At 59.1% G+C, this 24,811-nt stretch overlaps 1 protein-coding gene across 2 annotated transcripts in view; it reads right to left on the minus strand.

The window, feature by feature from the left end:
* Positions 1–24,611, minus strand: part of Fbln1 (fibulin 1) — a 69,389-nt gene extending 44,778 nt beyond the window's left edge. For both annotated transcript variants that reach the window (XM_026394291.2, XM_026394292.2), the window contains exons 1-7: positions 24,514–24,611; positions 12,472–12,577; positions 6,705–6,840; positions 5,085–5,256; positions 2,043–2,102; positions 947–1,048; positions 239–376 (exon numbers count right to left, since the gene is read on the minus strand). In XM_026394291.2, the coding sequence (XP_026250076.1) occupies positions 239–376; positions 947–1,048; positions 2,043–2,102; positions 5,085–5,256; positions 6,705–6,840; positions 12,472–12,577; positions 24,514–24,607 (808 nt within the window). In that variant the 5' untranslated portion in view covers positions 24,608–24,611. The remainder of the gene's footprint in view (positions 1–238; positions 377–946; positions 1,049–2,042; positions 2,103–5,084; positions 5,257–6,704; positions 6,841–12,471; positions 12,578–24,513) is intronic.
* Positions 24,612–24,811: the final 200 nt, after the last annotated feature.

Here is a 24,811-nt window from a genome sequence, read left to right on the forward strand (position 1 = left end):
AGCACCTGAAATCCTTCTCTGTCTGGTTTAACTGACCAGGCACTGAGCCTTTAAACCCAGGTGGGCCATCGTCATGAATGTGGCACCAGCTCTTCCCCTCGCCCTGTGGCCCTCCTGTGGCGGAGGAGGCAGTAGCCCAGGCAGCCACACGGGGGCAGCACCACAGGGCCCAGACCAGTACTGGGCCACCCTCCCCTCAGCGCTCCGCCCCAGCTGGGGACAGGTTCCCAGGCCGTACCTTTGCAGTTATTGTCCTCTGTGAGCTCATAGCCAGTCCCGCAGCTGCTGTCCCGCTGACAGCGGAAAGAGCCCACGGTATTGATGCAGGATTCTCCCAGACGGCAGCTGTGGCTGCCTGTGATGCACTCATTGACATCTAGGAGAGATTCAGGGACATGAAGTAACCAGCAAGAACTTCGGATCCCTGCACTTCATCAGAGGAAAGTTCTAGAAGCCGGGGTGGAACTGGCTTCCTGCATCTATCAAACTGCCCAAACTGAGCTGGGTCCTGCCATGAGCACATCCCACTGGGCCTCGGGATGCTGCCCTGACCAGCCCTCACCAAATCCAGCCCAAGGATTCGATGCCTTCCGACTGGCAGACCCAGGGCTCTGAGTAAGTGCTGGGCCCTGGACTGGAGTCCGGCGGTCTCCATGAACCCCATGAAGGGGCAGCATCTCCCCATCTCCTAGCTGGGGAAAGGCCAAGGGAGGCTGAGGGACATGCCCAGGGCCACTCAGCCGGTCCCAGATCCAGAGCCAGGGTGGACCCCAAAGCCAGGCCCTTTCTCAGCCCTGGGGGTCATATTCTTCTGACGAGAGTCTTGCCAGGAGCCACTGCCCTGCCTACTCTGGAGAGCCAGTCCAGGCTGTCTCCGCCCACCAAGGGGACCTGTCAACCCTGCTCAGACCTGGCATGGGCTCCAGGCAGAGCGGCAGGGTCTTACCTTCACAGGAGACACCGTCAGGCAGCAGCTGGTAGCCCACAAAGCAGGAGCAGACCACCTCGTCCCCAGTGTCCCGGCACTGCTGCTGGCAGGGCCCACCCCCTGCAATCAGAGCCGGCGTGAGCGGGGCCAGCCATGTCCAGAGGTCTCTGAAGCCACCCGCGGCCCCAGGGAGACCCCCAGACACTGGCTCTGGTCACCGCTGGGGTCTGACAAACCAGGCAGCCTTCAGCTTGGCCTCTGGAGTTACAGAGGAGCTGTGAGGGACAAGGCAGGGACGGGGTGCAGCTTGCTGCCAGCCACAGACACTGAGGAAGCAGGCCTGTCCCAGCTCCAGCAGCTGTGGGCCTCTGTGCTGCAGGTTCCTGGCTTCCCCAGAGCCACCTCTGCCCCCCTCACTTCCTACAGGGCAGCCAGAGCGATGCTCAAGAGCAACCTCAGGGGCCGAAGCCTCTGCCCAGGGCCTGCAGGGTCCTGCCTGCTGCCCTTCACGTGCTGGTCATCATGCTAAGCCACTCTCAGCTGCTAAAAACGGGCTGTCCCCTCCCCCAGGAAGACCCTCCCCTCAGGCAGGATTCTTGGGGCTTCTGTCCCCCCCTCCTCCCCTCCCAGCCTCAGTGCTGCCTGTCACTGCACCCGACCATATCATCTTGTCATAAAACTGGCTCCCCAGTTAACACCTGACCACGGGGCCAGCTGCTGGGTGACCACGTGCAGCAGACCTGCCAGAGCGAGAGTGTGACCCTGGGAAACAACCACCAAGGCCCCCCGGGTTTAAACACACCCACACTTCCCTGTGGGACAAGTCAATGTGTCTGACAGCACGAGGCTGGGGCTCAGGTCGGGAGGGCAAGAAACGCTCGGCCCCTCCCCGCAGTCTCCCGGCCTCTTGGACGCCAGCGGTCACCCTCTGAAGCCTGTGAGCTTGGGAATGTCCAGCACACACTGCAGAGAGGGGGCTTTCACACTAGTTGCTGGGCCCCTGCCCCACCAGCCCCACCAGGCCAGCTCTGGAGAGTCTAGGGAAGCAGGAGGGCAGGCCCAGGGGCCTGGGTTCAAGGCTCCAGGGAACGGCCGAGGAGATCCGGGGCCTTACCTCGGCAGCGGTCATTCAGGTAGGGGTCTTCCTGTTCCTCCTCCACCTCAGAGACCTTAGCTGAGGGGAAACAGAGACCAAGAGCGATTACCCAGAGTCCACCTTACCTGAGAAGGAACTTCCCATCAATGTCAAGCAGGACACCCACTCAGTCCTCCTGAAAGCAGCGGAGCGCTCATTTACCCTCATGAAAACAGAATTTTCCTCATGAAGGTAGCTCATCTTCTCCAAAGTCTGTGACACAGAAGGGCCCAGGCACCAGGAAGGCCATCGCTAACTCCAGGCCCTCGGCTGGGACACGGTCTCCACCTTCCCATAAGACCCCCAAGGCCCATGGCAGAGCATGTGGCCAGCGCCTAAACTGCCCTGCGGGCCCCAGCAGGCCTTCGCTGCCTCCAGCCCTGCTGCAGGCCACAGCGGCCTGCACACTCGTGGGGCCTGGGGGCGGGGTGTGTGTGTGCCTGGGGAGCACACAGTAGGCCCACCATAAACACCAGCTTCAGGAAGGCCACCGTGAAGCCCCCTCAGAGGAGGTGCCACTGGAGAGAAGTCTGGGGCAGGGATCAAAGTGGATCCAAGACAGGAGAGGAAAACCCTGGAGCCACAGACTCCCAGAGAGGCCAACGCAGGAGACAGGAATCACAGAGGAACTCTGCCCAGGATGAGGGCTGGGCTTGTTTACTGTAAAACATCATCTCTAACTTCAAAAGCCCAGGAGGGAGCAGGAATGTGGTCCCGATTCCACATCAGAAGTCAGCTCAGCTCAACAGTAACCGCAGCAGCCTGGGCTTGAAAAACTAAGATCCAACGTGATTTATCAAGGCAGAGCCATGGGTCACAAAGCCAGAGGGCGAAGGCCTGACTGAGAGAGCTGGGGGCGCTACCCTTTTATTTTTGTTTGTTTGGGTACTGGGGACTGAACCCAGGGTGCTCTGCACCACTCTGAGTCACATCCTGGCCCTTATTTTATTTTATTTTAATTTTTGGACAGGGTCTCACTAAGCTGCTGAGGGTCTCACAAAGTTGCTTAGACTGGCCTCAAACTGGCAATCTTCCTGCTCAGCCTCTCAAGTCTCTGGCATGACAGGTGTGCGCCACCATGCCCACCTGGCAGAGTGCTTCCCCCTTAACCCCTTCCTGTACCTTCCCCTTTTTCAACAGAAAGGGGCAGAGCCCAGAGAGGGCTGGGAACAGACAAAGACCCAGCAGGCGTGGGCTGGGCAGATAGGGCGCCTCTCAGGGTACTCCACTCTGGCACTGGAGGCCACCGGGCAAGCAGGAGAGGTCGCCAGACACCAGGAAGTCTCCGACAGGGTGGAGCTCAGGACAAACAGAGGGGAGGGAGGGCAGGGCTGGTCACCCAGGTGAAGCCTCCGGAAGCTGCCTCTGGACGTGCCCCTTGCCGAGGAAGCGTCTGTCCTTTGAAAGAGGCACCTCCAGCCTCTGGCCACACACCCTGGGCTCCAGAGGGAGAGGGGGCTCCCACAGGCCAAGTCTCTGCTCTGTGTGCTGGCCATGACCCTGAGCACCAGCTGCACATCCCAGAAACAGAGCGGGGGCAGCCAGAGCTGTAGGCGGGGTGGAACCCTGAGGGGGCACGGTGTTCCACTCTCCACCCTTCCAGCACCTCCCGCAAGTCCGTTCCCACATGCCCTCGGCACCCGTCAGCGACGCCGGAATCCACGGATGCTCAAGTTCCTTACATGACATGGTGCAGGATCTGCTCGTGACCTACATGGACCCTCCGTAGGCTCACTTACTTTTTTTGTTTGTTTGTTTTTGTACCTGGGATTGAACCCAAGGGCACTTCCCCACTGAGCTACATCCCCAGCCCCGATATATGTATATACATATTCATAGATGCTAAGTGAAGTGTGCCAATGCCAAAGACCAAAGGCTAAATATATAGGTGATTTAGAGACAGGGTCTTACTAAATTGCTCAGGGCCTTGCTAAGTTGCTGAGGCTGGCTTTGAACTTGCAATCCTCCTGCCCCAGCCTCCTGAGCTGCTGGGATTACAGGCGTGCACTACCATACCTACCTTACTTTTGACACCTAGAACAACACAAATTCTTTTCTTTCTTTTTTATTTTTGTACAAGCACTTGCTTTATTGTAACTTCAATGTAGAAGAGTGGGGAGAATATTCTTTTTAATAAGTGGTAGTGAGTTGATGCTTAACTCTTTAAAAATTGTGACTTCACCCCACTTTATACCTGAGAAATCATAAACTCGGTGAGGGTTGTTGGTTTATTTTTACTCTTATTATTATTTTATATACATATACACAATGAAATATTTTCTGTTTGTTCTTTTTATGTACACATGACACAGAGTGTTTTTTTGACATATATCCATGGAGTATAACTTCCCATTCTTGTTGTACATGACGTGGAGTTAGTTAACTGGTAGTGTATTCATATATGAACATAGGAAAGTCACGACCTGTTCAATCTACTCTCTTTCCTATTTCCACCCCCCTCCCTTCCCATTTGTCTAATCCAATTAACTTCTATTCTTCCCTCCCCCACTTGTTGTGGGTTAGCATCCACATATCAGAGAGAATATTTAGCCTTTGGTTTGGGGGGGGACTGGCTTATTTCATTTAGCATGGTAGTCTCCAGTTCCATCCACTTATGAGCAAATGCCATAATTTCATTTTTCCTTATGGCTGAGTAATATTCCATAGTGAACACAGACCACATTTTCTTTATCCATTCGTCTGTTGAAGCGCACTTAGTGGGTTCCATTGCTTGGCTATTGTGAACTGAGCTGCTACAAACATTGCTGTGGCTGTGAGCATACAACACAGATTCTGAGTAAACAGTTGTTAGGCTCTATTATTTAGGGAATAACATGGGGAAAAGTCTGCACATGCTCAGTGCAGATGCAATTTTTTTTCTCCCATATTTTTGATTTGTGGTTGGTTGAATCCATGAATGTCACAACCATGGACAGAGAGGGCCAACCTTGCTTATGTACACACACACACCCCGGAGAACCTTGACGAGTGCACCGCCCAAGAGGGAAGAGGGGGGATTACCTGTGTCTTGGAGGTCCCCCAGATCCCCAGGGGTGAAGTCCGCAGTCTCCTGTCCCTTGACACAGCATGCCCGGAACACCATCCCACACTGGTAGCCGATCATGAGGCTGGGCTCGCAGCTCTGGGCCCGGGCCTGGGCCACCCGCCCCAGCACACAGCAGTGGCAGCATCTCTGAAAACAGCAAAACTCAGACAGGCCCACTCAGGGTCCCACAGAGACCCAGGGGACGCCTCTCGGATTCCCCTCGTCTTCAGCATGAACAGCGGGTGGGGGCATGTCTGACTTAGCCACTAGGTGCTTCCCAGAAATTCCACAGTACACAGCGAAGCCACCAAGTCCCCAGCTCTCCTGATCAGCTTTGGAAGGGGACCTGCAGTGCCCGGCCCCCAGCACAAGTCCTGCCTCCCCTCCCAACCCTGCTAAGGACGGCCCTCACACCCTCCCTGCAGAGCCACCCCACCGCCCACCCCTCCAGGGAGAGGGAGCCCACAGAGCCCTGGATGCTGGTGGTTTGTGGTCTAAGATGTCTCCACTGCGCCGGGAAGGAACGCACGCCCGCCCTCCAGGCTCCCGGGGGTCCAGGCTGTGCTTTGAAAGCACAAGAACCTTAAGGCACCAGCAAGGCAGGGGACAGGGTTACGGCCTGCAGGTGGCACCAGTGGAGCCCAGCCCTGCCAGGAGGCAGCCATGGACACCCAGGTCCTGCTGCCAGGACCTTGACCAGGCCACGCGCCTCCCCCAGCTCCCTCACTGCAACGTCTCCCCCAGCCAACACCCTCAGGGGCCTGGGGGTCCCTGCCCCCAGGGTCTCCCTCTCTGGCCCATCTTTGTGCAGGCCCCCCAGAAAGGAGCCCACGTGACACCTCCAGGAATCCCCCCTTGCCTCCTGGTGGGGACTCCACTCTTTGGTACCTTCTCAGCCTCCAAACCTGGCCTCCTCCTGCCCGGCTTGTTTTCCCTCCCTCAGCAGAGGTAAGGGAGGGGCCGAGTGGCTCTGGGGTCTTCCCACATCACTAGGTGGCCCTCAGTGTCCTGGTCTGGAGGTGGGGTCCCAGCAGCCCTCGGGGAAAGGGATTCTGCCAGTGATTCCCGCCTCATCTTCAGGGTGGGAGCCCGTCTGGCCCCCTGACAGGGCTGCTAAGAGGCCACTTAGGAGTGGGGGCCTCTCTGAACTTCAGTTTTTTCCTCCAGGGTGGTCATAAAAGTCATGTGTCATCAGGGGCCCTTATAAGGGCCCATTCTGAGCTCTAAGCCCAACTAGCCTGAGGCACACAGAAGCCTGAGGACCTCCTGAACATTGTCGGGGGGCCCACAAGGAACTGAGCAGAGAACTCGGGGCCCTGGACGGCCCCTGCTCTGACCTTGTGTCTGAGGCCTGGGCAGGGTGTGCCAGGTCCTTCCCGTGTTCCTAGGGGGGCTGCACCCTCAGCCTCTCATCCCTTAGCCAGCTGGGAGGTCGGTAGGTGAGCTCTACCCACCACTGCAGTGGCCTTGCCCTTCCTGGCCCAGGCAGCCAGGGGGGTGCAGGGGAGTGATGTGATGGACAGTGCTGCTCATGGGGGCCCTGGCCTGTGGCCGTCAGGGGTGGCGGTGGCCCCATGTGGTCCCCAGGTCCTCACCTTCATAAACATGGCCTCGAGGCTGGCGTTGTCACCACGCGGCGGGACACAGGCGTCCTGGTCGCTGGCCAGGTTGATGCCCGCGGCACAGTGCAGCTCCTCCAGCTGGCTGTGGCAGCACTGCTCCTGGACCATCCTGGGGGCAGAGGGCAGGGCTGGACGGGTCTGCAGTGGCCCACAGCCTATCACAGGGCTCTGTCCTCCACGGCTTCCCCTCCCCCAGCTCCCAGGACAGACACACAGCCCTCAGCATACAGAAGGTGCCCAATAAGTGTGTAGTTAGAAAGACTGCAGGGTGGTATATGGGCTGAGTCGGGACACCGAGTTGTGACCCCGAGTTGTGACCCAGAGGGAAGAGTCCGCTCTGAGCCTCGCCTCTCCCACAGGACGTCCCCATGTTTAAGACACAGCCCCGGGGCTGCCGATGCCGGCCCACCTCGTCCTGCTCCACACTGAGTTCTCAGCACTCCAGGCTCACAGGGACAAGCCAGAGAGCTAAAGGCTGCCACGGTGGCTCCCGGTGTGGCCCCCAGCTCTGCCACACCTCTCGGGTATGGAGGGCTCAGGGAGGGAGGAGGACGTGACCTGCCAGGGTCAGTTCCTCAGACAGCCAGGGGACCAGGGACCAGAGAGCCGGGACCAGAGAGCTGGCCCACAGGCAGCAAGGGCGACTCCCGTCCAGACCCGAAATGACCCCAGCTCCCGCCACAGTCAGCAAGGGCAGAAGAATCACCCACTGCGTCGGGCAGAGAGGGCGGGGCTCACAGCCTCCCCGTGCAGCCATCCAGGCGGCCTCTGCCCCCGGACACAGCCCCCACCTTCCCGTCCCCCCACCACCCTGGAGGAACCCAAGTCTACACCAGCCTTCCCCCGGCTCACGACTCCCCTGGCTTAGAGTGGGTCTGTCTACACTGAGCAGTTACACACCGTGCCCAGGCTCACAGCGGGTGAGGAAATGGCAGGCATTTCACTAAACTGCCGGCGTGTCCTTGCCCTTACCAGATCCCCACATTCCACACATTCGTTCAAAACCTTTTTGCTAAACAGAGAGTCACAAATGCTGGAGCAGAGTGGAGAAGCGAGCCCTCACGCTCCACTCACGGAAATGGGGCAGCCATTTGGGAAACGGCATGCGATTCCTCAAAAACTTAACAATAGAATCAGGACCCAGCGCCCCTGCTCTAGGTGTGTGCCCCAGAGAATCCAGAGCAGGGTCTGAAAGAGGTGCCTGCTCACAGTGCTCACGACAGGCCGGCCATCTGTCTGCATTCAGCCTTGAGAAGAAGGAAACCTTGATTCCACACCAAGGAACACGAGCGGCCACAGAGGGACGAGGCCGTGTGACCCCACCGACCCGAGTCCTGGAGTGGCTAAGTTCACGACAGAAGTCAGAGGGGGCCGCGGGGGCTGGGGCAGAGCAGGAGGAAGGGCAGTGAGCACTTAATGGGGTCAGAGTTCCGCCTCTGCTGGACCAAGAGCCCGGGAGGTAGGCGCTGGCTCGCTGGCTGGCCATCGTGGGTGGCTAACTGCCACGGGAGCGCACACCCAGACTCCAGGAGAGTGCCTCTCGGGTCGCGTGCTTTTTACCACCGTTTAAAAACAACTGGCTGCGGCCCCTCTGGCCTGCTGGTTGGCGGTGCAGGCTCCAGGTACTTGAAAGCCTTGGCCTGGGGGGGACGGTTCCTCTCCAGCTTCGGGGGACAGCAGGTGCTAGACCCTGTCCTGAGGGGAAGGAGCCAGGGTGGCCATCTGGAGGGCTGGCTGCAAGTCCTGCTCTCCTCTGGCTGCGTCCTGGACAAGCAGTCCAGCCTCGGAAGGCTTTCCTCGCCTGCAGGGTCAGGCAATGCCACCTCCCTCAGCCAGCCATGTCACAGTGGCCCTGGAGCCCTGGGGCACAGCAGTGGCCTGGAGGTTAAAGCCTCACCCAACGTCACGGCTGCCTTTGTCCGACTGGCCCTGGCATTTGAGTGGCTGGCAAAGGCCATGTCAAGAGTCAGCCCAGAGCACCCTGGCTGCCGTCCCCACCCACCTTCACTTCCTGGGTGGGTGACCTTGGGCTGATGGTGGTCCTCGCACACGTTGAAGGCAATGGGTCTTGGCTGCAGAGCACCGGGAGGGGAGCACAGAGCTGCCCAGCTGCAGCCCCCTCTTCCGGGACTGCCAAGGGAGCCAGTTTGCAAACCAAAGAACCAGAGTTTCTAGGTGCCATTCTGGGGAGAGTCACGAAGCTGGTCACTCTACCCTGCCCTGGCACGAGCCTCCGTCATCTGCCCCACGCGCTCTCCCTGGCTAGACTTGCCAAGCACGTCCTGGTCCTGGGGCGCAGGGGAGGGGTTGTTTGTTTTGGTAGTTGTTGTTTTGTGACTAAGGGTTAAACCCAGGGGCACTTAAAAACTGAGCCACATCCCCAGCCCTTTTTTTATATTTTATTTAGAGACAGGCCCTCACTAAGTTGCTGAGGCTGGCTTTGCACTTGTGATCCTCCTGTCTCAGCTGCCCGAGTGGCTGGGGTGACAGGCTGCATCTCTGCACTCAGCTCATGGTGGGTTTGTGAGGGGCCTGTCCACCCTAATGAGGTCTGAGGGGAGGACTCACTGGCCCCACATAGGAGGACCCCAGGGACTCCACCTCACCTTCCTGCCAACCCACCAGCCTCTCATGCCACCTGCCTGCAGGTGGGTGTTCCTTTCTGTGCCCTCCAGCTCCTGACCAGGTTCCCAGAGGCCCCCTTGGATCTCCTCTTAGATGTCCAAGGGCACCCTAAACCCATGTGCCCCCTAAACAAATGTGCCCGTCCCAGCACCCCAGCTGCCTCTCCAGTGCCCCTTCTCACCCAAACCGCCTGCCCAGCCCCGCAGAGCCGGGCCCTGGATGGAGCCTAAGGCCACCTCTGCATCCCACTCCACTCAGTAAGGACAACCTGGCGGCCTGCCTCCAAGTCACGCCCACAGCCACCCAAGTCTCTCCACTCTCTCCGGGCTCTCACCCAGCTCCAAACCACCAGCACCTCCCGGGATTGTCAAAACAGTCAATTAGGGCCTGGGCTTCCATCTTCCTCCCTCTCCCTGCTCCTTCCAGGCAGGGCCCCTTTTAAAGGCAAGTTCAGACAGATAAGCACCCACTTATCCCTGCTCAGAACCTTCCACCAGCTCTCAGCCACTTCAGTCAGCCTCCGCAATGGCCACTAGGCCTGGGACAACCACCCTGCAGCACCCTGGCCAGCCTGGATTCCTCCTGAGCTCATGTCCTTCTGCCCAGTCCAGCCACCACTCACTCTGTGCAGCCGCTGGCCCCCGGCTGCTGCCGGGTCAGACTGCACTGCAGCTCCTTTGAGCCTCCGTGCTGGCTGTTCCCTAGCCTGGATGCCCTTCGCCACACTCCACTCGGCTGGCTCTCGCCTCCCTCCGGGCTGACAGCTCTCAGGGTAGACCTGCCCTGAGCAGAAGACCCCACTCCTTCCCCAGGATCTTCTTCCCCACGTGGCACACACGACCCTCTTACAAACCCAACGTGCATCTACCATCCTAAGGTGAGTCGTGGCATGTTCTAGAAGGCAGCTCCTGAGGCCTGGCCTCCTCGTTCCCTGGCCTGCCCCATGACCCTGGTGAAGCACACAGGCTGCTGGAGACGTCGGCTCAGAGACGGCCCAGCGGGCTCCTCGTGGGCCACGTTCCTCCAAGAGGATGAAGACTGGAGAGTGAAGTCCAGCCCAAGGTTTTAGGGGATCTGGATGGGGATCTAAGGAATGTGGGGCCTGATGAGGGCCCAGTGAATGGAGGAAGCCTCAGAGCCAGCGTCACCACCCACCCGCACCCGGCACTGCTAGAGTTTCAGGTGGCTGACCCCTGCCAGCCTTGCTGAGCCCCCTGCCCACCCAGGGGAGCCAACCCTGAGAACCCTGGTTGCCCCCACCCTCAACTCCTGCCCAGGAGGCCCGGCATGGGGCTCAGCGCCCCCCACCTGAGCTTACGACAGCACCAGGGTCAACGAGGACTGAGGGGCTAAAGGGATGAGAGTGGAGATTTACTGAAACCGCGAGTCCCACAGGTGGCTCAGCCCCTGCCTGTGACTCCTGGGACGAGCCAACCGCCTCAGTAAAGCAAAGGGCCAGTCATTGGCATTCGATGACATTGACTGGTGTCCTGGGTGCTCAGTCACACATCCTGGGGACACTGTGATCTGGAAACCCACACAACCCCGCCGGAATTTTCCACGGCCCTGAGAGAGAGAGGAGGAGACAGAGACAGGCGCAGGGTCAACAGGGGCGGGGCAGCCCCACCTCCTGGGGAGAACTGTCTTCTCTGAGGTTAGGGATCAGGAACCTCCTAGCGGGGGTGGAAGGTGCCCCTGCTGGGGTGAGGTCAAGAACAACTGCTGTCTCCTCTCTGCCAGGAGCCTGATGCCTGTTGGGCCCTGTCCTCGGGCAGTGTGACAGAGACTGGCACTCCCACACGTGGCTTGGTGCCACTGGTTTCAGGCATCATCTGCCATCATCTTACCAACCTGAAGGAGAAGTGCACTGGGGGAAACCCAGGAGCCAGGCTGGCTCAGCTCTCACCTCCGCCCTTGGCCTTCCCAGGGCCAGGCTGCCTTGGGCCAGCACAGCCCGTAAGCAGAACCCTTGGCGCTGAACACCCACTCGACTACACAACCACCAGCAGCCGAGGTGCTAAGCACCCTGCCAGCCAAGCTCGCTTGCGGGCTCTGCGCAGTGACGGGTGGCTTCCAGTCACTCCACCCCTCTGAGGCCCCTGCCCTCTCTTCCTTTGTTTGGCCTTTCCTGCTATTGACTTGTCAAGAGTCTCCTGGGTCAGGATCTACATCACCGGTCACCACTGGCAGGCACAGCGCACTCAACGCCAGCACAAAGGCAAAGCTGCCCAGGAGGCAAAAGAGATGTCCCCGTGCATCCTCCTGTGACAGCCGTCCAACCAGCAAGCACAGTGCCCAGGGCCAAGGCAGCGCAGAGTCAGACTAGAGGCAGAGAAAACAAAGGGGCAGCTAACCCCGGAAGCCTTCCTCCACCTCCCTGCCACGTGCTCCCGGGCCAGCAGGCATGGCTCGGAGCCCAGCATCACACTTTACCAGCTGTGCACACGGGGATGCCCGTTTCCTTGTCTATAACATGGATTAATAACAAGGTGACACAACACGGTGTATGTCAAATGCACAGCGCACAGTAGGTGCTCTGAAAAGCTTGCTATTCTTTTCATGATATGATCAACATGACCTATTCCATCATTTATTCTAAATGTATATTATCCCAAATTTTGAGGATGCTTGAGTCAACTTAGGGAGAGAAGACAGTCAGCCCAGATGCCGGCTGTGGAGTGTGGTGGACAACTGTCTGTGGGACTCCTGCTGAGGGCCTGGCCTCTGAGCCTTCAGGTGTCCACTGGAAAAGCACGTCCAATCCCACAATCTCACTGACCCCCAGAACAAAACACTCTTTTCTTTGGAAGAAACAGACTCGCCCACAGCTTCCCAGATGGGACATGGGACATGCTGGGCTGCAAACCCCAACCTACTTGCTTCCAGCCCTGGGAAGGGATCATATGTCCCCACATACACAGGGGGGCCCAGAAGGGAGAACAGGGTCCTGTGTGAGGCCTTCGGGTGCAGAGGAAGGAGCGGGGAAGGGAGGGGGACGCAGATGCAGCCCAGCTGGCCGGCGGGTGAGTCCTGCCTGTCCCTGGGGGTCCTTCCTCGCCCATTTCCCCCTAAAGAAACACTGTTTGGGTCAGAAGGTGGCCGCGGGCAAACACACCTGCACTCCTTAGACTCCGAGGCGTAAGGCAGCGAGCAGTCTCGGTGCTGAGTGGCCATCCGATGTCCATCTGCACAGCAAGCCTCCATGGGGACGTCTGCGCCCACTGTGAGGGAGAGGACAGCAGGCGGGTGAATTGCCATGCATTGCCCACCCCCCAGGCGCACCAGCAGGACAGCTGCTTCCCCAGCCCTGACCAGAACATCTGGCCAGGGATGGAAGGGTAGCGGGCACAAACGGCACTTCCCTTAGTCACTCTGCAGACGAGGACTGAGAACTCCATGACCCCAGGAAGCAGCCTGCTCCCCACAATTCTGATGGGGTGCGGATCAGCACCCCTGCCCCAGCCACCCATCCGGGATGGGTCAGGGTTGCTGCCTGTATGGTCTAGAGGGCCCTGCCCAGCCGTGCGTGGGAAGCACCCAGGCACAACCAGCCCGAGTCCCCGCAGGGGGTGTGGAGAGGGCTCTCGAAGGCAGGAAGAGGGGTCGGCAGTGAAATCACGCTGGTAATGGCCTCCACCCTCGTTTGCCACAAACCCTCTGTGAAGACAGAGCACAGCCACCTGGCTGAGCAGCCGGCCCTCAGCACCAGGCTGAGCTGGGCGCCCAGGTCCTCTGCCAGCCCAGGCTGTGGCCCCAGGGCCCTCTGCTCAGAACCCTGGGCCCTCCCCTCCTGGGAAGAAGACCCTGCCAGGCCCCTGGGAGGCGCAGCTGGGTCTCAAGGTGCCACACCCTTCGCTCTCAACATAAGGGTCAGCAGGCCAAGAAGGACAAGTGCCCAAGGCCTCCACTGCCAGGCAGAGGCCACCTCCCAGCAGGACACTGCAGACGGGCTCAGGAAACACCAGGCTTCCTCAGGGTCAGCTTTCCAGGGCCCTGGGGAAAAGTGCCCGCAGGCTGGACAGCTGGGGCCTGCTGAGCCCTCCACTCTTCAAGGCCGCCTCTCGCCCACAGGAAGTGGCCCACAGGAAGTGGCCCACAGGAAGTCTTGCTCTTGTGTGAAACCAAGACTTCCCTGACTATGTACCCTCGGCCACCACAAGTCCTGGACTCCCTGTCCCCTCTCAGAGGGACAGGAGGAGCATTCGGGATGGGCGTGGCCAGCGCACACAGGAGCTGAGGCTCAGCAGGGCCACTCCACAAGGCCAGGAGCAGGGTCCTCACACCCCTAAGACTATTGCAGGGCTTGCCCTTCCCCGCAGGGCTTCTGGAAGACCGAGCAGCTCTCTGCAGTGAAAGAAGTCCCCACCCATTCCTGTAACCCCGGGCTCCCCTGGGCTGGCCGGGTGGTCAAGGATGGAAGCCTGTCTCGGCGGCCCCACAGCCCACCCCCCAAGCTGTCCCTCCATGGTCCCTGATGGTGCTGTCTGGTGAACAGGGAACACTCATGACAGGCTGCTCTCATCAGTGGGCCGGAGTCACAGGCCTCAGAGCACCAAAGCCAGAGGACTGTCACAAGGGAGGCCTGCCATCGTGGGACCAGCCACTGGGCTCCTGTTCGCCTGGTTACTCAGGCTCTCACTCCAGTTTATTGTTTAAAAACTGCATTCACAAAACTCAGGACCTCACGAGTAGAGGAGAGCTGTGGTTCAAGCCCCACATGATGGTGACGTGCCCTGCAGGGGGCTGACGGCAAAGCTGCCCTGCCCACGTGGCATCACCCCCGGCACCTGGTCACCCCACACTCCAGCCCTCAGCCGCTGCCTGCAGCCTCAGCCCTCATCTCCTCTCACAGACTGCTCACCCACCCCGCCTGACGCAGGGCCCGGGCTCCCGCCTGGCCACCCTGGCCCTCACACCACCAGCCTCTGAACTTCTGTCACCTTCACCAAGCCAGCCAGAGGTCCTGGGGTGCGGCCGTCCCTTGTTCCCCTACCCTTCAGCACAGAAGTGGGTGCATGGCAAACAGAGCCCAGCAGAAAGGGCTGAAGCTTTGGAGCCAGATGGGCTGGGCCCCAGAGCCAGCTCTAGCACCTTCTGTGACCCCGCCAGGCTCCTGCACCTGAAGCCACAGGTTTCTCAGTGCTAGAGTGGATCGCAAGAACTTGCTGGGTGGCCAAGGAGGTGGACAAACTTTATCAAGTTCCAAACACAGAGTAAGTTCTCCGTAACAGGAGCTGGATCACAGGTTACATGATTGACAGGGACTGACTCACTGTCACCCCTGAGAATGCGGGAGGCACAGCCGGTGTCAGAGTGTGGAACCCCATGGAAGAGCCGCAGCCCCCAGCCTCCTTAGATGCAGAAAAGCAATACCAAGTACCTACAGATGCCTGTCCCCCTCAGTAGGGCAGGAACCCAGCAGCCGGAGCTGCGGAGATGATTCCTGTCAGGGAGCCCCGGGAACAGGGCACCTTGTTCTCAGGACAATCAGATGCCAAGCCCTTCAGTCCACCAGGAAACTCGGAATGTCCCTGGGATGCAGTTCCAATGTCCTGAGCAGCCCCAGGGCTGGAACTCGGGCCTAGGGGGCAATGTAGGGGCCCTGGCCTGGGGACAGGCCTGGGGATCAGCCTCTGCCACCCAGACCCTAGGGGCATGGGAATCAACTCAGCCTCCTCAGAGACCAGGAAGAACTAAGAGACTACTGCTGGGCTGGACAGCAATGACACAGAGTGTGGACAGGACACAGGAGGGCATTCCTGTCCTTGTTGTAACAAACAATCCCCAAACCGCAAGGCCCTGGCCTGTGAGCGGCCCTGCAGAGAAGGCCTCTTCCTGTGCCCGCTCCCCTCCCCGTCCCTGAAACTCATCTCGTGGTGTGGGCGTCAGTCACACTGTTGAGAAGTAGCCCGGGGCCGCACTCATTTCCCTGCCCAGGGCTGGGGGCACTTCCGATTTTTGACTCCCAGGAAGGAGTGAAAAACCGTGGACACTGATTTAAATCTTTTCCCCTAATGGCACAGAGCCCGGGGAGCGGAGCGGGTAGGGAGGAATGCTTTCTGTCCCCTGGTCCTTGAAAGCAGGCTTCCAGGTACACACCCGCAGCTATGAGTGGAAATCTTAGGGTGTCCTGTGGGGACCTGAGGCCTGCAGGGGCCTTCGGGACTCCAGGGAGCAGGACTGGCCTGGCTCGTGGCTCCTGGTCAAGGCTGAGGCACCTGCCTGGGACCTGCTGGGAGCTCCAGCCCAAGCCGAGAGGGGTCCGCAGGGAGAAGGCTCCTCTGGAAGGACGGCCGCTGCTCTGGGGACAGGACAGCGGGGCAGTGAGCACTCTCAGGACAGAGAGGTCTGAGTCCCCTCCCCCTTCTGGGCAGATTCCCACTGCCCTGAACCTCAGCCACACCCTTCTGGGAAGCGGGGTTTGCGCCGCCACTGAAGGTCACTGGGTGCACGGAAAGTCGCCTGGTCCTTCCCACTTCCTTCCTTCCCTTCACAGCCCACTGCTCTCTTCCACAATGCGCACCTGTGGGCACCCTGCCGCCAGGCTGTCACCTCAGGGCCTTCTCAGAGCCCAAACTTCAAGCAGAATCGAGAACAGAGGCTGAATGAAGTGACCAGTGACGTGGACTAGTGAGCACCGGCCCAAGCCAGTGTGTAGCCACCTCTGCCCAGCGCTCAGCGGGCACTGCACATGAGTCCCTGGCACTCTCCGGCTCCGGGGCCTGGGCTCCAGCGTCAGCCTTGTTCCGGCAGCCTCCAAAGCTCCTCTGTCCTGCAGCCCCTGAATTAGACCTCGTCGCGGCCAGGGGGGGCACCTTCTCCTCCCACTGTGGCCAGGGAGGGCATCCTTCTCCTCTCACTGTGGCCAGGGAGGGGATGTTTCTCCTCTCACCGTGCCCGCAGCCCTTGCCCACGCCCAGCACACACCTGGGGGTTCACAGACTATTAATTACAAAGAACCAAGGCGGGGGTTGGCGAGGGGCGGGATCACCCTTAAAATGCAGAGGCTGCTTGGGCAGGACCCCCCACCCCGATGGCCCTGGAGACAGCCGTGGGAGTTCAGCGCTGGCTGTCCCCAAGCCACAGGAGGACTGCTGGAGAAGCCCCTGGTCACGGCTCAAGACCCCAACCACGGCAGTCTCTGCAGCAGGTCGGTCCCCCAAAGCTGTGTGTGTCTCAGCAAGACGAGGTCTGTTATTAGCCTGGGCTCCAAAGCCAGAGCCACCCACGTCTTCCCAGGCACTTCCACGGCGGGGCAGGGCGGGCGCTGTGAAGCACAAAAGCCAGTGCTGTCCCCACCCCACCCCAGATGCCTCTCCTCCAAGCCACATTCCACTTAGAAAGGCAAATTGCTGTTTTCAGATTTGTCCCTTGTCGTCAAGTGAGCTTTCCTCCACTATGAAAATCACTGTGGCCCAGGACAATGGCACCTAACAAGTCCCAAGAGGAGCCAGGTTCACAGGAAAAAAGACAGGGGCTGCCAGGGGCTGAGGGGCGGGGGGAGAGAAAGCTCTGGAGATGGCAGGTGGTGACACTGCAGGACAATGTGAACTGGTTAGGAGGGTACATTTTATGTGATGCATATTTTACTACAATAAAAAATACATTTAAGCTGGGTGCGGTGGTGCACGCCTGTAATCCCAGCAACTCCGGAGGCTGAAGCAAGAGGATGGCAGGTTTGAAGCCAGCCTCAGCAATTTAGGAAGAACCTGTCTCAAAATAAAAAATTAAAAGGGCTGGGCTGGGATATAGCTCAGAGGTAAAGTGCCTGGGTTTAATCCCTAGTGCAAAAACAAACAAACAAAAAACACTTCCAAAAGTTAGTGTCTGTGGGCCACCTGCCCACAGGTGTTAGGAAAGGAGCCGGTGCTCTGCCCAGGAACTCAGTGTTTCAGCCATTGCTGTTCTGATCACTAATCTGAGCACTGGGAAGAGAGGAATTTGGTCACTGTCTTTTTTTTTAATATTTATTTTTTGGTTGTAGTTGGATACAATACCTTTATTTTATTTATTTATTTTTATGTGGTGCTGAGGATCGACCCCTGGCACTTGCTAGGCGAGTGCTCTAACCCTGAGTCACAGCCCCAGCCCCTGGTCACTTCTTCTAAGATGTCCTTGCAGAACAGCCAGACAGGAGGCACGAGAGATGACATGGGACTCCAAACGGGAAAAGTTAAAATGTTCAGTAACTACGCAAACTGTGACCTTTTAAAAAGAATAAAGATGGCTTTAGAAATTCAACAAAATTTCAGGGGTTTGGGGCAAGGTCCAAACACATTCCCAGGGGCCTGCGGAGGTGGCCGCAGCGCTGCCCAGGCTCACTGACCTGGGTCACGTGGCTCCAAAAGCCAGCACCCTGAGCTTCATGGCCCCACCACAAAAGCCAGAGACTCTGAGGCCCACAGAGGCACCCCTCCTCCCAGCCCTGCTCATTATGTCACATGCCACACGGTGTCTTCTATGCGGGCCCAAGACCCACCGGCACCTCCTGGAAAGCCCCACCCCCCTGAAGTGCCTGGTGTCAGTTCCCAGGGGTCAGACACCATGTGCCACCTGCCCCAGGTGGAATGGACCTGGGGATAACGGGCCTCAGCCCAATGCCACATTCATGGGCACCAAGCCTCCCAGTGAGCCCAGCGCCCGCCCAGCTCTGCACCAGTCCCAGGCCCACTAGCCACACCTATCAGAGGCCAAAGAACAAGCAATCCCCACACAAGACCCCTGCGCCTGAGCAGACCTAGAGCATGTCAGGAGTGACCTGGAGCCACGAGGCCAGCCCTGCTGCTCCTGTCCCCTGACCATCAACGACCACGATGGCTCCATGATCTATATTTCCAGGTTAAGTCCCACGCTGCCTGCTTCCCAAGCCCACCCAGATCACCCTCTCAACTGCCAGGCAGGCTCATGGACCCAGTGCCGGGCTCTGGGGACAATCTGGAATCTTCTCTCACTGATTAGCTCCTTTTTTGTCTGAGAAGAAACTCTCATCATCCACAGTTCCAACGTCATCCCTGTCATCTGACCAGGTGGTGAGGCCCACAAAGAACACGCAGTGCCAGCCAAGAACCAGTCCTTGCAAATTTAGTTAACCCTGCACCAGACATTCCACAGAGTGCAGGGGGTGAGACTGCCCAGTCTTGCCAGGCACGGTGACACACCCAGCCATCCGGAGGCTGAGGCAGGAGGATCCAAAGTGTGGGGCCAGCCTCGGCAACTTCACGAGATCCTCAGCAACTTAGCAAGACTCTGTCTCAAAATAATATATAACAAGGGTAGGATGTAACTCAGTGGTAAAACTCCCCTGTGTTCAGTGCCCGGTACTAAGAATGAATGAATGAATGAATGAATAGAAGCAGTGCCCAGCCTCAACTTGGCAGCCCATCTCACTAACCCCGGGGGCCTGGTTCCTTCAGAGGCACAGTGGGGTGAGTGCACTCAGTGTCGGGTGGGAAGGTGAACAGGACAATCCAGGGCAAGGGCCTAGTCTGTATCCTGACCAAGGAAGAGTCTTTGAAATCCAAGAGAAGCTGCCCTGGTGGGAACGGCACGCTCCCCAGGACTGACATGCAGCCAGGTGGCCTGCACCCGCCCACTGGCACCTCCTGGAAAGCCACACCCCACCTGAAGTGCCTGGTGTCCAGGCGGACGGGGACTTGGTTCCCAGGGGTCAGACACCATTTGCCACCTGCCACAGCAGTGAAACTCAGCTGCTTCCACGTACATCAGGTTTTCTAAGGATGATGGCATGGACATGGATCGTGGGGATGACGAGGCGGGTTCTCAGGCACAGAGAGGCTCAGGGTTTAGAGGGACAGGGAGAGGCCCTCGACCTGAAGTGAGGACATGGCCACATGGTCTTTCCCAGACCATAGGTGCTGGGCTGTCAGTCAGAGGGACTCGTTACCAGTCTCTGAGTGGAAGCTTCCAGAATGTCAGCCTGCTAGCTGTAAACATCATAGGGGTTTGGGGCAATGTCCAAACACATTTCCAAGTGGCCTGTGAGCCACAGGATCTAGTGTCCTCAAGGCAGCTCAGCAGTGGCTAAGACTCAGGGCTCTGGAAAGGGAATGGGATTCTGCCACCTGTGTCCCGGTGCCTCCTAGTTCACATACCCTGCGGGGACCATGCCCCTCAACACTGGCACCTTGTCTGAAGCTGTGCAGAGCTGAGGGGACTCCCTGGGTGCAGAAACCCAGGGACCCGGGAATCCAGAAATACAAGAAAATGGCAGCGCAGGGCCCTGGGCAGCTGGCGGCCTCTGCATGCCTCACAGGACCCGGTGGGGACAGACCCAAGGCCACCAGGCCTCCTTGAGAAGCAGCAGGGTGAGCTGGCGTCTGCTCTTAGGGCTCCAGGCCCCAGCCCCACCCAAGAGTTCCTGTGTCCTTGAAGCCTCACCTGCCACTCCTGAGCATGTCCCCAGCAGTCACAGAGACCCCCAGGGTCTGAGGCAGAGAAGCAGGAGGATGCAGCAAAATAGAAGGGGCAGAAGGCACAGCTGGAGAGGTGAGGGAAGTGACCTTCCCCCAGGCTCTCTCGGGCAGCCACTTCCTGTGCCACATGTCACATGGGCCATCCACACCTGGTCGCCTCTGTAGCATCCCACCCTGTCCAAGGGGGTCCTAGGCCTCCAGGACCCCTCTCCCCCAGGGCCTCTGTCTCTCTCGACACCCACCTCGCATCTTCTGCATCTGCTGGCTGGATCCCGCACGTTGGGAGCCATTCTAACACGTGATTGGGTGACTCCCGTTAAGGGCCTGAGGCGCTCTGGCAGTGTCGAAGCTTTCCCGGCCCTCTCCTGATGAGAGAACCCGTCCGTGTGGGGGTGTGCCTGACCACTGACCCCGGGGCCCAATCACTGACCCTGACCTTGGAGTGCAGCCCCCCCTCACCCTTCATTGGATGGAATTCTCCCCTGAATCTCTTGTTCCCCAATAAAAGGCTAGTCTCTGGCGTGCTCTCTCTCTCTCTCCTGCTAGCCCTGAGTAATCCTTGCTGCCCTGCTGGGCGGCTAGAGGAGCGAACCAGAGAGGGGAGCCGTCTCGGCCCTAGCAATAGAATTAAGGTAATTGAGTCTTATTTCGATCTCTTCTAACTAACTTAATGCCTAGAACCTCATTAATGAAACCATTGCGCAGGCCGCGTGGTAGACCGCACCCTGCTAGCCAGGCCACCCAGGGCCCTCCTCTCCCCTGGCCAGTGCATTCTTGCCACGCCAGCCCCCTGCCCTTCCTCCAGTGCCCTCCCTGGCCGCCCCCAGCATGCAGGCTCACATAGGGCACATCTGTTTCCTGCCCTGCATGGTCTCTTTGTTCCCTGAACTTTCCAGCACTTAGCACAAATGATTAACCCTGTACTCAGCACCCAGAGAACGGGGACAGGCTGAGCCCCGTTCTAGACTCTGCCCAGTGCCTGCTGAGCAGTCACTCAGTCGCTGTCTGTGAATGAATGAATGAGCAAATGATCTCAAGGGACCTCAGCCCGTGGGGCAGGGGAGGGGAAGAGACTCAGGACCTGCCCAAGGCCACACAGGGCTCCAAACCCTGCTCTGCGCTAAAGGTCGACCCAGGCTAGCGGCAACTGCAGGAAACCAGCTTCCCCTAAAGCCGGACTTCAGACCAGTCCGACTTGGGTTGGTGTTACCACGGAGTGTCCTGGTTAGCAGGGTGACACTGCCTGGAGTCCTGGGGCCACTGAGTGCTGGGGACATGCTCCCTGCATCTCGGTGTCCTCCCCTGGATGATGGGAACAGTGACAGTGTCTCCTCGTGAGATTAATGTGGGGGGCAGCCAAGTACCACAGGGTCCTGGGGGTGGTGAGACAGGCGCTCTAGTCCCAGCGCTGTGAGGAGGGAGGTGGGTGGACGGAGCTCGGGTGCCGCCTGACCCTACGTGGCAGCACTGACTCCCAGGTCCAGAGAGATTTTTTTAAACCCAAATAAGCAAGCCTTCAAATGTAAAAATCAAACCTGACAGTCCACTTCTACTCCAGCAGGTGACATGACCAATCCAGAAGGAGAAGGAGATTCAGGTGAATCTGGGTCACCCACTTCACAGGGTTGTGGAGAGCCATGCTAGTTACGAACAAAAGCCCCTCAGTTCCAACAATCGCCCAGAGCAGGGCTCACTCTCAATCCATCGTGTTGGAAAGGGCCCGAGAGAGGGCCGGACTGGGCCACGGTCTCTGAGTCACTTTCAGAACTGGGACCAGCACATCTGACCAGTATTTGCTGAGCAGTCCCTCAGTTGTTGACTGTGAATGAATGAATGAGCAAATGGTCTCAAGGGACCCCAGCTTCCAGGGCTGGCCCCGGTGGAGGACCCTCCTGATAACCTGCAGGCTTCCGGAGCCATCCTCCCAGCCCTGCCCACAGACTCAGCCAAGGTCTCCTCCTCCAGGAAGGCTTCCGGACTGCCAGAGGGCTCTTTCTGTCAACAGGGCTCCCAGGAGGGCAGGGTTTCTCTCCTTCCTGCCAAACCCCCAGACCTCCAGCAGTATCCAGCCCCAGAGCTGTTCCAGAGGTTGAGAGAAGGGGTGGGTGGCTGCCCTTGCTGGGGCCAGCACCGCTCAGCTGTGGCCCTGCAGGGCTGCTTCCCGGCTCCAGGCTGGAGAGCTGGTATTAGCAGAACATTCAGGGCAGTCCTGGGGAAGGCCATCTTCCCACCCAGGAAGGGTCAACACCAATGACAGCTAATAATAACAGAGACCATGGTGGCTCTGTCCTGGGTTCTCCCCTTCATCTTCAAAGCCACCTAAGAAGGAGGCTTCTGCTATCTTCATTTTATAGCCATCCCTGAGTCTTTCTGAAGAGAGACAGACTGGTTTCCAGTCCCTTGGGCCCCATGTACCCTGCTGGGAACTGAAGATGAGTGAGCTGTCCCAAGATAGTCCAGCAGGGACAGGGCATGCAGCCCAAGCTGGGGGGGCCTCGGGCAGAACCAGGAGAGGTCCCAGGGCCACCCCCACTCAGAGCACCCCAGGCTCATCTTCTAACATCAAGCACTCGGCCCCGCCTCCCGACTGGGAAACTTCCAGGAGCCCAGTGCGTGCCACATGGTCCAGAGCCAGGTCCTCCAGCCTTTGTTCTCCTCCCAACACGCTTTCTTTTAATCAGTGGGAAACTCTGCCCTGTTGCAGTCAGAGGCCAAGAAAGCCTCAGAGAAAACACAACTGTTTTTCCCCACACCCACCTCCTCCCCCTCCTTCACACACCAGGGCTCGGGGCAGCTGGACAGGACAGACAGACATAGGACAGATGGGCCCTCATCTTACATCTGCCCCAAGAAAGATCAGGGCCCTTCTACATGGCCCGATACCGAGTGAACCCCAGCAGATTAGCAAAAGGGCTCACTCTTTTCCAGAACGGGGCCCCAGGGTGGTGCTACCCAGGCTGCAGGAAGGACCTGGGCACCTTCTGACCTCGTCTTCCCAGACCACACCACACTGTTCCACACTGTTTCCAGACTCAAAGAGGGTTCTGCCCGCAAGAAACAGCTAGGGCCACAGGACAGCACAGCTCTGCTCACTCAAACTTTTTAAACCCTTCAGGTTGGGAGCTTGTCTATGAAGACGGATCAGTGAGGTAGTGAGGGGCTCCGGGCTGGCCAGTCCTGGGAGCTCAAAGTCAAACATGCAAGGGGAAAGTTTTCTCCAAAAGCACAGGGGAGGTCAGTGAGGGGGGACTCGGGGCTCCTGGATTCCTGAGAGTTGACTACATCTTCTCTCTGGATATGTAGCAGCGTCTCTGTGGCCTTGTGCTGCCTGCCTGACAGCTCCAAGGCCCTCTCTGGGTCTTTACCCTGCCTAACAGTGACACAAATGTCCACTCTGCCCAGAATGTTCTACCAACACTGCTTCCAGCTCCTCCCCAAGCACCATCTCCTCCAAGTCCCCCAGGAGCTCCTGGGAGTCGAGGGACACACCAACACTGAGCCCTGGCCTCCCCACAGTCTCCAACCTGAGGAGGGACCCAGGGATGCCCAGGATGGAGCCAGTGCCCAGAACAAGCCGAGTCCCCAGAGGCCTGCAGCAGTAACGGAGCCAGAGCCTCTGCAGAGCCAACCCCCCTCCTTGTCCCCCTCCTGCAGCCTCCTCTTAAATCCCCTGCAGGCATTATCTGGGACAAGTGACCTTTTGACCAAGGAGGAGGGTAGTGATCAGAGAATTCAAAAGAAACTAAACTAAACCAGGGATAAAGAATCTGAGATTCCAGGGGTGGTCTGGACCTGGGCCCCAGGAGAAACAAAGACTCCAGCAGCGCAGGGCCTGGCTAATGGCCCTGAGAAGCCACAGGGCCAGCAGAGAGGTCAGAGGTCATGGCTCTCCCGCCCAGCAGCTGCTGTGATCCAGAGGCACTGGGACTGCCCCCCACCACCACACCAGGCCTGGAGGATCTGCAGAGAGAAAGGCACCGCGTGGGTGGCACTATCCCTGCACCATTGGTCCCAGGGCTGGGAGAGGAGGTTCTGGGCCACAGATTTGCTAGAGGACACCCCTCCCACCTTGCCACAGGGTGGTAGGTTTGGAAGTGGCCTGTCCCCTGTCCCAGCTGAACACGAAGCCTGGCAGAAGCACTGCCTTGGGTCCTGTGTTCCAGGGGGGCAGAAAGGGAGGAGATGGCCAGATCCCAAGAGGACCACCACCTTGAAGTCCTCCAGTCCACTTCCCTACCCCAAAACCGACTGTCTCTTGGACAAATTATTGCTCCCACCCCTCAGTTTGCTCCTCAGCGAGATGGTACAACAGCCCCCACCTGGGGTGGGGCTGGGGCAGTGGGAAAAGACACACAAGGGGCTTCGGGGCAAAGTGTTCCCCAACCCAAGGACCCAGGTTGGGGTCTTGGCGGCCGAGTCTATGTGCCAGGACTGGGGTAGGAGGGTGGATGGCAGGGCGCGCTAGAGGAAGAGGGACGTGGGGTAGGGTCCCATCTTTAAGACAAGACCCCTAAGCGAGGGAGGTGTTAGGCCGACCAGGAGAGAGAAGGGAGGGGACGTCCCGGCCAGCAGCTCTGCAGCCTGCACGATGATCTCCCCGGATGCGCAGCGCTGGGCTGCGCACGCGGCTCTGAGTCCTGGCAGCTGCAGAACTTCCAAGGAGCACGGCCAGGGAACTGGGACCGGGACCCTACAAAGGGGACCCTGGGCCTGAGACGCCCTACCTCGGGCCGCCAGCAGCGAGAGGCCGCCCAGCAGCAGCAGCAGCAGCAGCAGCAGCGGCAGCGGGACGGGGCGCAGCGGCGCGGCGCGCTCCATGGGGCCGGCGGGCGGGGGCGGGCGGCGGCGGACAAAGGCGCGGCGGCTCCGGGCTCACCGGCGCGACGGCAGCGGCTCCACGATCGGCCGAGCCTGGGCAGCCAACGCTGGGCCGGGCCGCGCCGTTCAATTATCCCGCCCGTGAGGAGGCGGGGCCCCGCGTCCTCCCTCCCGCCGCCCCCGCGCGGCCCGGGGACCCTCCCT

This window comes from Urocitellus parryii, chromosome 5, assembly GCF_045843805.1.
Source record: "Urocitellus parryii isolate mUroPar1 chromosome 5, mUroPar1.hap1, whole genome shotgun sequence".
Lineage (NCBI taxonomy): Eukaryota > Metazoa > Chordata > Mammalia > Rodentia > Sciuridae > Urocitellus > Urocitellus parryii.